The sequence below is a fragment of the Scyliorhinus torazame genome, chromosome 3 (assembly GCF_047496885.1).
Source record: "Scyliorhinus torazame isolate Kashiwa2021f chromosome 3, sScyTor2.1, whole genome shotgun sequence".
Taxonomy (NCBI): Eukaryota; Metazoa; Chordata; class Chondrichthyes; order Carcharhiniformes; family Scyliorhinidae; genus Scyliorhinus; species Scyliorhinus torazame.
In genome coordinates this window covers 300,184,917-300,202,614 of record NC_092709.1, presented here as the reverse complement: position 1 = coordinate 300,202,614, position 17,698 = coordinate 300,184,917, and the positions used below count along the sequence as shown (strand labels likewise).

Genomic DNA, 17,698 nt, shown 5'->3' with positions numbered 1-17,698 from the left:
CGGGACATCTCTGACCGGCTTGAAAGGATACTGGAGAGGGGGGGGAGGATCAAGTTGTTGTGGTCCACGTCGGTACCAACAACATAGGCAAGTCGAGAAAAGAGGACCTGTTTCGAGATTATAAATAGCTAGGATTCAAATTAAAAAACAGGTTCTCAAGGGTCATAATCTCCGGATTACTGCCCGAGACACGTGCAAATTAGCATAGGGAGGCAAGAATAAGGGAAGTTAACACGTGGCTGAAAGAGTGGTGTGGGAAAGAGGGGTTCCTTTTCATGGGACACTTGCATCAGTTTTGGGACAGGGGGGACCTATACCGTTGGGATGGTCTCCACCTGAACCGAGCTGGGACCAGTGTTCTGGCGAAAAGAGTAAATAGGGTGGTCAATAGGACTTTAAACTAGAGATTGGGGGGGAAGGGAAAGTCAGGGAACCAAGAGGTGAAGTAATCAGTGGGAAGCGTAGCTGCTTAAGAATACAAAAAAAGCACGAAAAGACAGAACTCAGGAGAGGTTACGATAGTCCCCATCCCACAAAATATGACACAGTGTATGGAAAGGCTCAGTAAACCAAGGTCCACCACACTAAGAAAACAAAAAGGGACGGTCAATAGAGAATTAAAGGTGCTATATTAAAATGCGCGCAGTGTACGGAACAAGGTAGATGAGCTTGTGGCCCAGATTGTGACTGGCAGGTATGATGTGGTAGACATCACAGAGACGTGGTTACAGGGGGTTCAGACTGGCATTTAAACATCCAGGGATTCACAACCTATTGAAAAGACAGAGAGGTGGGCAGAGGGGGCGGGGTTGCCTTGTTAATTAGGAATGAAATTAAATCAATAGAACTAAACGACATAGGATCAGATGATATGGAGTCTGTGTGGGTAGAGTTGAGGAACCACAAAGGCAAAAAAATCATAATGGGAGTTATGTACAGGCCTCCTAACAGTGGTCAGGACCAGGGGCACAAAATGCACCACGAAATAGAAAGTGCATGTCAGAAAGGCAAGGTCACAGCGATCATGGGGGACTTCAATATGCAGGTGGACTGGGTAAATAATGCTGCCAGTGGACCCAAGGAAAGGGAATTCATTGAATGTTTACAGGAGGGCTTTTTGGAACAGCTTGTGATGGAGCCCACGAGGGAACAGGCCATTCTGGACTTAGTGTTATGTAATGCGCCAGACTTGATTAAAGATCTTAAAGTAAGGGAGCACTCAGGAGGCAGTGATCATAATATGGTAGAATTCAATCTCCAATTTGAAAGAAAGAAGGTAGAATCAGATGTAAAGGTGTTCCAGTTAAATAAAGGTAACTACAGGGGCATGAGGGAGGAACTGACGAAAATCGACTGGGAGCAGAGCCTAGTGGGAAAGACTGTAGAACAGCAATGGCAGGAGTTTCTGGGAGTAATTGAGGACACAGTACAGAGGTTCATCCCAAAGAAAAGAAAGGTTATCAGAGGGGGGATTAGGCAGGCATGGCTGACAAAGGAAGTTAGGGAATGCATCAAAGCAAAAGAGAAAGCCTATAATGTGGCAAAGAGTAGTGGGAAGTCAGAAGATTGGGAAGGCTACAAAAACAAACAGAGGATAACAAAGAGAGAAATAAGGAAAGAGAGGATCAATTATGAAGGTAGGCTAGCCAGTAACGTTAGGAATGATAGTAAAAGTTTCTTTAAATACATTAAAAACAAACGGGAGGCAAAAGTAGACATTGGTCCGCTCCAAAATGACGCTGGTAATCTAGTGATGGGAGACAAGGAAATAGCTGAGGAACTAAATAAGTACTTTGCGTCAGTCTTCACCGTGGAAGACATGAGTAATATCCCAACAATTCAGGAGAGTCAGGGGGCAGAGTTGAATGTGGTAGCCATCACAAAGGAGAAAGTGCTAGAGAAACTAAGAGGTCTAAAAATTGATAAATCTCCGGGCCCAGATGGGCTACATCCTAGAGTTCTAAAGGAGATAGCTGAAGAAATAGTGGAGGCGTTAGTTATGATCTTTCAAAAGTCACTGGAGTCAGGGAAAGTCCCAGAGGATTGGAAAATCGCTGTTGTAACCCCCCTGTTCAAGAAGGGAACAAGGAAAAAGATGGAAAATTATAGGCCAATTAGCCTAACCTCGGTTGTTGGCAAGATTCTAGAATCCATTGTTAAGGATGAGATTTCTAAATTCTTGGAAGTGCAGGGTCGGATTAGGACAAGTCAGCATGGATTTAATAAGGGGAGGTCGTGCCTGACAAACCTGTTAGAGTTCTTTGAAGAGATAACAAATAGGTTAGACCAAGGAGAGCCAATGGATGTTATCTATCTTGACTTCCAAAAGGCCTTTGATAAGGTGCCTCACGGGAGACTGCTGAGTAAAATAAGGGCCCATGGTATTCGAGGCAAGGTACTAACATGGATTGACGATTGGCTGTCAGGCAGAAGGCAGAGAGTTGGGATAAAAGGTTCTTTTTCGGAATGGCAACCGGTGACGAGTGGTGTCCCGCAGGGTTCAGTGTTGGGGCCACAGCTGTTCTCTTTATATATTAACGATCTAGATGACGGGACTGGGGGCATTCTGGCTAAGTTTGCCGATGATACAAAGATAGGTGGAGGGGCAGGTAGTATGGAGGAGGTGGGGAGGCTGCAGAAAGATTTAGACAGTTTAGGGGAGTGGTCCAAGAAATGGCTGATGAAATTCAACGTGAGCAAGTGCGAGGTCTTGCACTTTGGAAAAAAGAATAGAGGCATGGACTATTTTCTAAACGGTGACAAAATTCATAATGCTGAAGTGCAAAGGGACTTGGGAGTCCTAGTCCAGGATTCTCTAAAGGTAAACTTGCAGGTTGAGTCCGTAATTAAGAAAGCAAATGCAATGTTGTCATTTATCTCAAGAGGCTTGGAATATAAAAGCAAGGATGTACTTCTGAAGCTTCATAAAGCATTAGTTAGGCCCCATTTAGAATACTGTGAGCAATTTTGGGCCCCACACCTCAGGAAGGACATACTGGCACTGGAGCGGGTCCAGCGGAAATTCACACGGATGATCCCAGGAATGGTAGGCCTAACATACGATGAACGTCTGAGGATCCTGGGATTATATTCATTGGAGTTTAGGAGGCTGAGGGGAGATTTAATAGAAACTTACAAGATAATGAATGGCTTAGATAGGGTGGACGTAGGGAAGTTGTTTCCATTAGCAGGGGAGACTAGGACCCGGGGGCACAGCCTTAGAATAAAAGGGAGTCACTTTAGAACAGAGATGAGGAGAAATTTCTTCAGCCAGAGAGTGGTGGGTCTGTGGAATTCATTGCCACAGAGGGTGGTGGAGGCCGGGGCGTTGAGTGTCTTTAAGACAGAAGTTGATAAATTCTTGATTTCTCGAGGAATTAAGGGCTATGGAGAGAGAGCGGGTAAATAGAGTTGAAATCAGCCATGATTGAATGGTGGAGTGGACTCGATGGGCCGAATGGCCTTACTTCCGCTCCTATGTCTTATGGTCTTAACAGACAGATCTTGCACCTGCTTGCTTTTTCGATATTGTCCAACTTTCCCTGCATTCTTTGCAAAGTGTCCATTTTGTAATCGGGACGTGGCCATCCCAGATGGCTACACCACCCACAACGGATAATGGGAATTATGGTCAGGTTGGGACACAGACGCTACACAGCCCCTGTGTATTGTGCAAATGGAAACCAGACCTAACTGAAACTCACACCTGCTAGAGGTTAATCACCGATTTCCCCAGGACAATGGGACACAGATCAAAACGTAGCAACAGTAGCAGACTTAGGGGCGTCTATTTACCTTATGTGGGAGTGCATACGTGCCTTCGACAATAGCAGCCAAGACCCCCCCCCCAAAAGCGATCGAGGTACCCAGAATCGATTAGGGTGATCGAAACCCTATTGATCCATTGGATCCAGAGTTGGAACCGCCCAAAAGAGCGCGAAAGATCGGGGGATAAGAAGAACTGCGCAACCAGTATTCGATCTCTTTTGGGACCGGCCTCTGCTCTGACTAACTGCAGCACATCGACCAGCCACGTTCAAGGACCCGCGGTTGCTACCTGAAGGACGAGCCGCAGCCGAGACGAACCTGAAGACTTCCAGCCGACACACGTGAGGATCCAGATAAAGGCCTTGTCTAACCTGCACAGAGCCGGTCACTTGGAAGTAAAGGTTATTTTAGTTGTTAGGTGTAGTTTAATAAGTAGCTGCATGTAGATTATTATGCATAGCACCAAACCTGTGTTTAATAATAAATTATAATTGAACTAACACACTGGTTGTGTGGTAATTTTTCCAGTACAAGAAACATACTTGCATCTTGTGGTTCAGGTAAAAGAGCAACAAGACCAATACTGTACACTGTTGTTTCGCCAGTGCTTTGTATAACTGAAGCATAACCTCCCTACCTTTGAATTCAATTATCCTTGCAATAGACAATAACATTATAGTAGCCGTCTTAATTATTTTCTGTCCCTGCATAGTAAACTTTTGCAATTCATGCACTAGGACACCCAGCTCCCTCTGCACCTCAGAGCTCTGCAATTTCTCAGCATTTAGATAATAAGCTTCCTTTATATTCTTCCTGCCAAAATGGATGATTTCACATCTTCCCACATTATACTCCAGTTGCCAGATCTTTGCTCACTTAACCTATCTATATCCTTTGTAGCCTCCTTATGTTCTCTTCACAACTTACTCTCCTACCTATCTTTGGTTCATCAGCAAATTTAGAAACACATACTGTCGGTCCCATCAACCAAGTCATTTGTATAAATTGTAAAAAGTCTCTTGATCATTAGTCCAGTTCAGTAACATAAACACAATTCAACCATCTCAACTTGTTCTCACACGCTCAATTGTGCCAAGTGATTTCACTTAATCAATCTCAGAATTCCCAGTAACAGAGAAGTCTAAATTGCATTAGGCTTCCTACCTTTGTAGCCAGTCTGTTCTGCAGCTTTGGATACCAGTTTGTGAGGAAAGATGTACCAAATTGGCATTGGGCAGTTGACATTCCAGTAAGATACCACTGTTAAGATTCAAGGTGTCCTAGTCAGACAGGCTGCCAAATGAAAATAAAGGACATTATTAGTTTCTGTTTGCATAGTGAATTGGTGCATTTAGTAAATGTTGTAATTTAATATGCTCACTAAACATTCTAAAGGCTTAGAGGATCAATGCATCATTTGTGTTACTGAACGCCCACAATAAAATAAAGTCTTAGGTTCAGTTTCGAGTGGGGTGATTTTGTTTGAAATGGGAGTTGAGCTTCTCCAATAAGCAACTATACCCATTTTCTAGAGAACAGAAAAATTCTCAGCCTGGCTATCTACTCTAGACACTATCCAATGACAAAAGTTGTGAAGTGCACATTTATAGATGACTTTTGGGGGCAGAACCAGATTTTCCTGTGTGATCCTCACATTTAAACACTTTGCTGACACTCATTGTTGACATAAACACTAAGCAGATTAACCAATTAATTGATACCATCACTTTGTTGCCCTAACAGCTCTTCATTTTTTAAAGTTCCAATTCCACTGCCTTTCTCCTTATCATGCCTTAAGATCATTGTTCACAAGTGAAGGTCACTTAAGCAAAGACGGTGCCTGTGTAGCTGTATCGCACATTAAGTCTTTTGGACAGCAGGGAACAATATGCGATAACAAAACCAAAAGCTACCTTGTTGCAGACTGTTGGTGCATCAATATTCTTGAAAATGTAGCTTTTTTGAATCCAACTCTCAAAAGTTGATAATGGAATTCTGATTTGACTGCCAGTTTCTGAATCAATGATGTCCTTCCTTCCCTTCCTCTGCTCTCAATCTTATCTTGGTTCATGTAACAGCCAAGCAAAGAACAAGTATGTGTTTGTGTATGTGAGAGATGCAGTGGAGCAGGACATGATCCCAGCATTAAATGTTGGGACCAAGGCACACAACCAGCCATTAGAGTACACAAAGATTGACTTGCTGGTCGCATTGCAGGTAAATTACAGGTAGAAATAGAAGCAGGAGGAGTTCAGGGGAAGAAACCAAGTCCAATTGGTTTCATCTTCAACCTAGTACATTTTAAAAGCTTATATATTTGGTATAAGGGGGGTCCCAAGTATTAATTTTATTTAATGGGCTGCCTAAGGGCAAACCAGTCTTGAAGTGGGAACTCCAAACAAGTATAAGGCCCCTTGATGGCATAAGCAAAGAGTTTAAAACATGCTTCAGGTGTGGGGACCATGCAAAGTTTTTTCTTTCCCAATATGAAAGGTTGTGCACTACTGGACAGAAATTCAGTTGCATTTCCTGCCCACAATATTGGGGCTTCGTAGGAATGTCAGCGACTGAAAAGAAACCAAATTGATAACTCACTGCATCTTTAACAAAGGAAATAACCCAACAACTTCACATGTGTATATCAAGACACAAATTAAAATCAAACTGTAAAAGCAAATGCTGGTTCAAAGAGATAATTTTCAAAGAGGATGTTAAAAGAGGTGTGGGGGGAAAGAGCAAGATGGGCCATTTTACAGTGTTTGTGATGGAAACAATGGGCAGAATTCTCTGCCTTGCGATGCTGCAAATGCGAACTGCAATCAGGCGGAGAATCGTGCATTGGGCCAAAATCAAGGGCCGGGAATCTCCAAAAATGGGGCTATAACTCCACGCCCGCCGGAAAACGGCGTGCTCACCGCAGCTGCTGCTGCTGATATGGGGCCCTGCACATCCGGCCGCGGGTCCGCGCATGCACGCGGCGGCCAGCCCCGAGTCCGCGCATGCCGGCCGTTTTCGCGCCGGCCCCTGCACAACATGGTGGAGCACTACAGCGGGCCAGCAGCGTTTGTCGGCGGTGGCATGCAAAACTGGCATTTGCATGCATTTAAATGTAATTAGTGGGTTGGACACAGAGTGCTCCGCCCTTCCGCGATGCTCTGCTCCTCTCCATCGGATGTATCTCCGGCGTGAATTACTACAAGTATTTACAAATGTGGACTGCGTGCCACGGCTGTGGAGGGGAAGTGGGAGGCTAAAGAAAACACTGAAAATCCGCTGAAAGCTGCTAGGCATGCATGGGGAGGGGGGGGAGCGGGAGGCTGCGAAGGCCGGGGGCAGTAACAGGTAGTGATTTGGTGCCAGGCCACCCCGATCTCAAGGGGCTCAGACCACCATTGCTGCAGTCTGTCTTTTAAACGCATCCCTTTGGTGCTACTTACAGGCTCCTGCTGCTCACACTGCTGACTATGTCCTTTGATTGCTGAGAAGGCCTCTGATCATCTGGGAGCTCACCCAGGCCTCCCCTCTGGGAGCTCACCCAGGCCTCCCTTCTGGACACCCTCATACCCCAGCTGTATCATCAAGGGCCAAGCTCCATCAGGGGCTCGCCAGTTGTTGGCACTTGTCAGAAGTGCTGCCCCATTTCATAGGAAGTAGGGAATCAGCAGGGCTCACCCCATCCAGTGGGCACCTGCACCATGGCCTACGGACCCCTCCCTCATTCTCTGCCCCTCTCAGGGCAGACGACTCACCAGTGATTCCCACTCCTCCGGATCACCAGCTGTCTCCTCCGGGTGAGACTGACAGCCTCTACTACCACCTCACAGGCAGTGTTCAGGGGGGCAGGCTTGAGTTTGCGGTCCACTTTAGAAAAAGGTGTCTGTTCGTTTCTCACTGGCATGGAGCTATGGGTCCACCTCGGACTCCCGAACTTGGAGAGGGCAGGTTTTCTCTGAGCCATCTTGGTGGCTGCAGTGTGTGTGGTAAAAACAGCTCCAGCTACGAACTCTTGCCCCAGTGGTTAGAACACCCGCTAGGCCGGGAATTGCTCGGAATTCGCACCAGCAGAGTACTGGCTCATTAGCATGTCCTGAATTGCTCCAGAAATAGTCCCCCCCCCCCAACGGAACATGAACCACACACAATTCAGTCCCAGAGTCTCTCAGAGAATTTCGCCCAATATGGAGTTGGAAGCTGAGCTCAGAGTTAAACAAGATGCAGGGGTTGCAAAGTCTTAGTTTATCCCAGGCTAATCCATTTATGTTAGACAGATTATATTTAGATAGCACCTTTTGGAACCTTTAGGATCTCCCAAAACAATCTATGCCAATTAAGTACATTTGAAATGTAGCCACTGTTGTAATCTAGGAAACGCAGCATTCAGGTATGCATACAGTAAGTTCACTCAAACAGCAATGCGATAATTGACCAGATCATCTTTTTTTAGCTGGAGGTTGATGCCAGGCAGGGGGATGAAATTAGAGTCAAAGGGCTGAGCAGCGGGGGCAACCAGATCTCTACCAATTGGGGGGCCATAGGCTGCATTTTAAACACATTTTGCAACTAATTAGTTGCCGTTCAGTCTCCCATCCATAAAAAGAGCTGCTGGTCAATCAGGAGGATGCAATGATGGAATGCAATCATGGACACCACCCTCGTAACAAAGTGAGCAAACCCAGGAGCCCTCACTGCGGGTCACAGAGAACCCAATGAGGAAGGTCCCTATCCAAACCTGTATGGAGGTCACCCAGGGCTCACCAGTTGCCTCCCTACATGTCAGAGGGCCCATCTGCTCTTGGTAAAATGCCAGTGGGAAGAGGTCCCTAATTGGCTACTTAAGTGGCATAACTGATCTCTAGGTAGGAAGGCTGTCTTCCACCTACCCCACTGATGGTAGAGTACCAAGGTGATGGGAAGTGATGGGCACCCACCCCCATCTTCCCTTATAATTTTGCAGACTCTCCTGCCATTCAATTCATCCCTAGAGGACTGATAAAATCCAGTTCATAAAGTCATTACAGTACAGGAGACCATTCAGCTCATCAATTCCATGCTGTCTCTCTGTAAAGCTATCCAGTCAGTTCCATTTTCCTGCTCTACCTCCATAGCTCTGCAAGTTTAGTCACCTCGAGTGTCCATTCAAATCTCTGTTAAGATATCATTGATCTTTTCCATTTCCAGCACCCTCGAAGACAACAAGTCACAGGTAATTGCCACTTGCTGGATGAAAAAGTTCTTCCTCATATTCTCTTCTGTACCTCTTGCCCAAAACCTTAAAACTTTCTCGACGAGCCCTTGAACAATCAGTTAATAGGAAGAACTTTGCTTTGTCTACCTTAACCTGTCATAATTTTGCACACACATCTTTAACACATATTCCCTCAATCTCTTTGTTCCAAGAAGAAGAACATTGTAGTTAAAACCCTTCATGCCTGGAACTATTCTGGCAAATTTCTTCTGCACTCTCTCAGGATCCTTACATCCTTCCTAAAATATAGCGTGTGATTTAACGCCCAAATAAAGAGTCGCATTTTGGGTGCACATAGCGGGGTGTTTCTCAGCGCCTTCAGGGACTCTTTAGTTGGTCGGGAGTTGCCCGCCGAGGCCGCACTTACTTAATTTCCTGCATTTACTGGAATGCTGCCCGATCTCTTGACCTCCCCTCAGACACCCCACAGTGGCCTCCAGTGAAGACTGTGGCCGAGGCGGAGGGAAAAGAGTGCCCCCACGGCACAGGTCCGCCCCCGGATCGGTGGGCCCCGATCGTGGGCCAGGCCACCTTGGGGGCACCCCCCGGGACCAGATCGCTCCGCGCCCCCCCCAGGACCCCGGAGCCCGCCCGCACCGCCTAGTCCCGCCGGGAAGAGAGGTGGTTTGATCCTCGCCGGCAGGACAGGCATTCCAGTAGTGGGACTACCACCGGGGGGGGGGGCTCGCCGACCGGCGCGGCGCGATTCCCGCCCCCGCCGAATATCCGGTGCCGGGGAATTCGGCAACCGGTAGGGGCGGGATTCACGCCAGCCCCCGGTGATTCTCCGACCCGGCGGGGGGGGGTCGGAGAATCCCGCCCCTTCTGGTTAGGTTTGAACCTGAAGAGAATCTTGGTTTGATGGAAATAGAGAAGGAAAGGTTGCAGTAGAAGCAACTGAATGGCTTGTCTCAATCTTCGTAACAAATAAGAAACTTAATTTCTGCTTAATGGACATGACAATGAATAACAAGTATTCTTTAGATCAGTCAAGATTTAATAGCCAATGCCTCAGAGTATTAATTATATACTCCTTCAAGAGCCTGCTTAATAAACATACTGTACATCTTCATAGTGTTTCATTAGTTTTCCAAAAGTTCATGAAGTGTTTTACACACACTGTTGCTACTGAGGTGAACAAGCAAATACTCACTGGAGGGGAAACATACTGACCTCATATTTAAATACACCCATTCTCATTATGATTCCTGTTGGACACTTTCCATTTCACGCTAAATTTGCTTATTCCATATGCATCCTCAACATGCTAGCCACTTCTGAGAACAATATATACACATAGCTCTTAGTGGTATTTATGAGACCTACACACGGAACAATTCTAATTCATGACTCAGTACGGTTTTATCCAGATTCAGTTTTCCTCGTTTACACATAATAAAAACACTAGTTTTGTTTTGCTGAGAAATTTGGCGACAAAGAAAAGGTAACATGCTGCTTACGTATATCAGAAAGACTTACAGTACAATAGGTGCCTCCAGACGACCATATGCTTCTTATTGTATGGATCACTGGCCAGACAGAGAGAGAGATGCACACGCAGTGAGAGTGAGAATAGAAGTGAGAGAGACACACTGCATAAGCATGCCAGAGACCAACTTGCAAATCTCTCACCTGTCCTCCAGGCAGCAAGGGTACCGTGCCAATGACAAGAGGATAAGGGGAAAGGGTTGGTCCCAGTATTTAAGAAAAGAAACCACAGGGCGGCGGCAATAGAAAGGATAAATAGCAAATCCTATTTTATAGGAAATTAGGAACATTTCTTTACCCAAAATAGTTTCAACATTCCAAATGGCAATATTTGAATTGCTACACGAGATCTACCCACAGTTCATGGGAGAAAACATATTGTAGATATAATTATTCTTCAATGGCTGGATTTTAAATCTTAGTTTAAAGTAAAAACTACACCCGCATACACTACAGGGAGCACTGTGGGAAGGGCTGAATAACATCCAAGGGAGGATTGTGGAACTGGCTTAAATCCATGCCAATTAAGGAAGGGTGTGTATGAAGTTTATAATGTACCGGAACACCCTCCCTCTCCTTCTATCCCCCAAGCCTGTTGAATAAGTCCTGTGCACAATGACCTCAGGAGAGTACCTGAAAAACAAGCACTAAATACTGAACCAAATGCAACCTTTGAATCACTGCACAGAATTTCATTGTTAAATGGTGCTGCTGATGCTTTTTAAAGACAGTACCAGTGGTGCTCAGCAGTTGTTAAACGCTGCCAAGGAAACGCCCCTTTGCTGCCAGGCCGGTTTGAACTGGATTTCCCCACCTCTCATTCTTATGCCAGCCCCTATAGCCCTTTGCAGCCCTTTGCATGAGAAGACGGAATTAGGAATGTGATCTAACCACATGTTAGCAGATATTAACTCACCACCACCCCCGCCCCCTACTCCCCATTAACAGTCTCTCTTATTAAGCTGGAATGTTTTTTCAGCCTCTCCTACACATTTTCACACAGCTAAAGCTGTGCACTGTGGTTGTAACCCACCCAGGTTAGGAGGTGGGCAGTTCAGGGTTGGCATCATCATCAGTTAGAACATTAACACTTGAAGTGCCAATTTTTCTTTGCACTGCAGCAGACTTCTCTTCTGCCCCTCTGGTAGAGAGCTGGTCAGACAGAATTTAAAGATGTCTGTACATGTGCATAAAACTACAAAAATATTCTGCAACCAAACAATCTGGCTTTGGTTTGTAGCCACCTCGGCTGGCCACTTCCCGACTTAAAATGAAGAACTGCAAAGGCTGAAGGGAAATTCAGCCAACACAGGCAAAGACTAGCAAATACAGAAATCATGTGTGTTGAAACCTGTAAGAAACCAAACAGCACTGAAACCAGCAGCCATCTGCATAGTAATGAGCAATTCCAAGGCACAATTGCAACAGTTAAGGTGAATAAAGTGAAGCCAGACTCCTCGGCGCCAGCAGGAGCCAAGGAAGGCCAACGGACATTTAGGGACCGCCCAGCGATCAGGGAACAACTCCAGTATTGGAGAAATCGATCCAAGTGATTGGAACGCAGTCCAATCACTTGGAACCAGGTACGGGGTCCGCCCCGAAGGGCGGGAAGCCCCTGGGGACTATAAAGTAAAGCCCCCAAGTTCAAATCGTCCTTCTTGACAGGGTCACTCAGCAACGCGAAGCAACCCCTGAGAGTGAACTGTCCAGTGGCCGCCAACCAAGTAAGTCTCAAGTCAACGCTCGCTACGAGATAGGCGCTCCTAGCTACCACTCCATGCCAGCTTTTGAATCCTGCAGACTCAGGACCTGAACAAAAGGTCATTTGTTCCCCTGACCTGGTGGGCCAGTCCGAAGCTAAGTATTGGCCTTTTAGTGATAGGAATAGTCTAGAAAGTAGAGTTTATGCATGAGTAGTGATTTACTGTGTATAATAAATGTGTTTTGATTTGAATCTTACTAATTGGTGTGTTGAGTTATTGATCATTACTTGAACTTGAACCTCCTGGCGGATACCTGGCGACTCTAGAGCAAAGGTTAAACAAACAGAGCAAATTACAAATTCAGAGCCAACCAAAAGTTAGCAACATATTACTGGCGACTCCGCCGGGACCTGACTTAGACGTGGCTTAACCACTCCGGGAGAACCCAAAAATTTGAATTAGAATCCAATTGGGAACAGAAAAACCACAAGTGTTCAAGCAGTTCTGATCAATCCTCATAATTCGGAAGTGTGTTAATGCATGCGTAACTAACAGGGCTATAAGGTAACACTGATAGATTTTTGTTGCGAAAAACTGTAGGCAGTTTGTATTCCGGAAAATAGCGAAGGCCGTACCCGTAATTACAGCACCGCCTTAGTACCCCTCGTTCCAAATTTTAAGGTAGTATTTAGAGAGGAAAGATGGCAATGCAACGCCTCATGAGCCCCGAAGAATTCATGGTCGCAGCGACCAGCAATAGAGTAGGACAGTGTCCTGTTTGGGAAGAGGAAATCAGAAAGTACCTCAATGGGAAAGGATGGCCCCTTTGGAGCGAATTCTGTGACAATGAGGAAACAGGACCCGGGAATATAGGACATACTTGGTGGGAGAACCTGTCAGAAATTCATAAGAAAAGCTTGGGAAAAGCTTGCAAGCTGATGGCAGTCGTGTCCTGTTTGGCACAATTGCGAGGCACAGAGAAGGTCGTTCGGACGCTCCGTAAAGAGATAGAAGGAGTACATCGAATGAGCAAGGTTGATGTAAGTGAGGTTGAGAAAGAGAACCTAGAATTAAGAAGGAAGTTAGCAGCAAAGGACGGAGAGGTGGATGATGCCAAGTGGGCACACCAGTCTTGTCTGGTGCACCTAAGCACACAGTCCGGACACAGTACGAAAAGGCCTATCAGGACACGCAACGTGCAGTCCTGGTAAGAGAGGAAACAGAGGAACAGGTAGAGGCATTGCAAAGGCAGTGTAGGGACCTGAAAGCAGCATTACGAGCACTCCATGCTGCCACCACGGAGCAGAGACAAAGCTCACTAGATCACGCAAAGTGCCGGAAGCAGATTGCAGAACTGCAGTCTTTGCTTTCAGTTCAGAATGGATTCCAGAGCACCTTTGGATCCCAGTTAGATACAGAAGACGGCCCAGATTGGGAAGAATTAAATGAGACCGCGCATAGATGTGTTCAGGGAACATGTGCGCAAGGAAAGCCCCAGAAGAGAAAAGCGCCCCAACCCCCCACAGAGCAGATAGTTCAGGCACCAATGAATCCAGTAACCACCCACCGCACAGTCACACCGGAAGGAGACACGAAATTCCTGTAGATGACCCCCTTAACCATGACCCAACTACGAGACGCGTGCAAGAAAATCACACCGTTCCTCCCCACCTCAGACCCCCACCACTTCTTTGCTAGAGTAAAGCAGCAGGCGACCATGTACGGCCTGGACGAGCATGAGCACGTGAAGCTCACAGTTTTGAGTTTAGGCCCTTCGGTCGTAGCAGCCCTTCCCGACCCACAGAATGTAGGAGGAGGCACCCTTGCAGAGATGCACGCAGCGATCCTAGATGCGATCGGCTACAACAGAGGTGACCCCGTAGAAGGCCTGAATAAGTGCAGGCAGAAAAAGACAGAACACCCCACAGCGTTTGCTGGACGCCTGTGGATTCATTTCACAGCAGTTTTTGGCAATTCAGAACGTGCCCATTTTCCCCAAGGTGGTAAGGCCAAATGGACCCACACCCTTATCTCCCATGCCACAGAGGCAGGACAAAAAGCCTGTACAAATTATGACCCCTCAGAGGAAGCCCACAATGAGAAATGGGTTGTAAAAAGATTGTCCCACTCCTGGGAGCAATCTGTCCAAAACAAACCTGCAGTTAGGAAACCCGAGGAACAGCAGGCAGAAGCAGACATCTAAGCAGTGAAAACACACCAGAGCCCCGCATGGGTGAACGAAGGCAGGAACAGCCCCCCACAAAAGCCACAGGAGTGTTACAACTGTGGACAGTTAGGACACGTTGCACGAGAATGCAATGCCCCACGAAAGCCACAAAGAGCCCAGCAGGCAGGCACTCTGAATAATAGGACAGAGCCCATACATAGTGTAGTGTAGGCACCCGTTCAGACCAGACGGACCTGAACGGAACGGACTGACGGTGTTCGGGCTCCCCCAGTTGGGTCTGCGACACCCTTTGGGATAGGTCCGGCTGACCAGTAGTTGCAACAAAGATACGGGGACAGCCCATCAAATTTCTCTGGGACACAGGAGAGTCCCGCACCACAATCAATTCCTCCACCATATTCTAGAAAGACATGTGGCCCACTACCCACCATCACCCTCAGCGGCTTCACAGGCCACTCACAGCAGGGACACATCACAGCCCCTGTACCCATTCAGATTGGCAATATAACGACAAAGCACCCCATAGTTTTAGTCGATCTATCCCACACAGCAAAACACATTTTGGGAATTGACTTTATGAACTCCCACCACCTGTCCTTTGATCCAGTCAACCAGTGTGTCTGTAAAATGGCAAAATCGGCAAGAGCCCCCGCAACGCTCACAATAGGTGAATACGCAAACAAGATTAGCGCAGTTGGCGAATTCTGATTTGACCCGACCACGATTAGCACAGACAAGCAGGTTAGGGCAGTTCTGCAGAAGCACAGGACAGCATTTGCGACCCACAAACACGACTGTGGCCGGATGACTGGTTCCATTCAAATCACAGGACCCGACCCTAGACCCCAAAAGCAATATGGATTTCCCCAAGAGGCAGAGGGAGAAATCTGAAAAGTGATCGAAAGCTTATTAGAGCAGGGCGTACTCAGATCAGTAGCCTCCACTAATAATGCGTCGATTTGGCCAGTGAGAAAGTCCGATGGATCATGGCGACTGACTATCGATTACCGGGAACTCAACAAAGTCACCCCTTCAGCAGCCCCCAAGGTAGCCACAAGTCCCGAGACCATGCTCAATCAGGGACTCAACTCACAATACTTTACGGTTTTGGACGTCAGTAATAGATTCTGGTCCATTCCATTGGCAAAAGCATGCCATTACAAATTTGCCTTCACTTTTAAAAATCAGCAGTACACGTGGACATTCCTTCCACAAGGATTCCACAACTCCCCCTCCATTTTCCACCGACAGCTGGCAAATGGATTATCGAAATTTTCTCGCCCCGAATGTCTGGTCCAGTATGTGGATGACCTATTACTGCAGACAGACACCAAGGCAGAGCACATCAAGCTTCTGGCCGAACTCCTGGGACTCCTACAGAAAATTGGTTGTAAAGTAAACACCAAAAAGGCCCAGATTTTGGAAAACAAAGTGATATATTTGGGTACGATTATCACGCACGGTAAATGCGAGATCGAGCACAAAAGAATTGACTCGATTGCCAAATTGCCCCTTCCCCAGAATGTTTCAGCCCTCCGGTCATTTTTAGGACTGGTTGGCTACTGCCGAAACCACATTGACGGTTTCGCCAGCAAGGCAGCACCTCTCTCGGAACTCCTAAAGAAAGGAGCCCCTTGGGAATGGCTTCCGCAGCATACGGATGCTGTGGATGCTTTGAAAAGAGCCCTCATTGCAGCCCCCGCACTACAAGTTCCAGACCCGCTTTCCCCCTATGCTATAGAGATAGCTAGCACCGACCGCACCCTTTCGGCCGTGCTCCTCCAGGAACGGCATGAACAATTAAGACCCGTGGCTTACGTATCCAGACTTTTAGATCCTGTGGAGCAGGGATTTTCGGCCTGTGAAAGGCACCTGCTCGCAGTTTTCTGGGCAGTTCAGTATTTTTCCTACATAAACGGACTAAACCCCATCACAATCCTCACAGAACACACCCCCACCCAACTTTTACTTGCCGGACGACTTAAGGATGGTACAGTCAGCCAAATTAGAGCAGCTAGATGGACCCTTCTTTTGCAGGGACGGGACATCACGATTAAAAGGACCAAGACCCACACTTTCTTAGCCGATAACCTTCAGTACCCAGGCACCCCCTACGAATGTGAAATAATCTCACCGCACCACAACACAGGCCCCTTTATTGCGAAAACACCCCCCAGAAAGATAGGTAATTCACCCCAGAGCCCCCAGCACACAGACACGTGTGCAGCTTTAAGGATATATGTGGATGGTTCTTCCACAGCATTAGAAGGGAAGCGCATTACAGGATGCGGCATATATGTCGAGGACGCACAGGGAAGCATCCTAGAAGAGATCTCCTTAAAGCTACCAGACCACTTAGGCGCGCAGGCGGCAGAACTAGCAGCCGTGGCGGACATTGTGGATTACCCAGATTCCTTCCCCAGCCCAGCAGACATATACTCGGACAGCCTCTATGTCTGCAACAGCCTTACAGCATTCCTACCCCTGTGGAAAGCAAGAGGACTTGTTTCCACAGACGGAAAACCCCTCCCTTCAGCCCCATTGCTCCGCCACATTTTGGAGAAAGCACAGGACAGGACATTCGGAATTGTTAAAGTTCAAAGTCACCACCGTTACTCCCCCCTCTGGAAATGTAAAGGCCAACGCACTGGCAAAAGCAGGTTCCAGGCATGGATATTTTTGGACACCCCCCGAAAGCGCACCAGTGAATGCAGTTCAGGTCTCGCAGACTAATATCGAGCATTTAGTGCAGGCCCAGAAGCAGGGTAACAATCTCAGGGAGATTTTAAAAGGACAATTTACAGCACCCTATGATAGATTTAAAAATGCACTGACCACACATGACGGTGTGGTGTTAAAAGACACCCTTTATGTGGTTCCTGAACAGGACAGGAATCAACTTATTTGTTTATTCCATGACAGTCATGGACATCAGGGAATTGATCCCACTACAGCCCACCTCAGGCAGCTCTGTTGGTAGCCAGGTTTAAAAGAAGACGTAATGTACTACGTTGAGAATTGTCTTATCTGTGCCCAGAACAATCCGGACAGATACGCAAAGAAAGCTCAACTTAGCCACACCCGGTCCGTTAATGGCCCCTGGACTAACCTCCAGATCGATTTTATAGGACCATTGCCCCCTTGCAGGAATGGTTACAAGTATGTATTAGTCGTCATAGACATTTTTACGAAATGGGTAGAGGCATTCCCATCCAGAACGAACACGGCAAAGACCACCGCAAAGATCTTAACCCACCACATCTTTACGAGATGGGGACTCCCCCGCAGCATTGAATCCGACCAAGG

General features: G+C 46.9%; 1 protein-coding gene across 3 annotated transcripts in view; it reads right to left on the bottom strand.

Moving 5' to 3' along the window:
• Positions 1-17,698, bottom strand: part of zbtb7c (zinc finger and BTB domain containing 7C) — a 517,924-nt gene that overhangs the window by 241,330 nt on the left and 258,896 nt on the right. For 2 of the 3 annotated variants that reach the window (XM_072497445.1, XM_072497448.1), the window contains one exon: positions 4,933-5,061. In XM_072497445.1, the coding sequence (XP_072353546.1) occupies positions 4,933-4,999 (67 nt within the window). In that variant the 5' untranslated portion in view covers positions 5,000-5,061. Of the gene's footprint in view, positions 1-4,932; positions 5,062-10,492; positions 10,650-17,698 lie in introns of those variants that run through there. The other variant, XM_072497446.1, reaches the window with a different exon arrangement.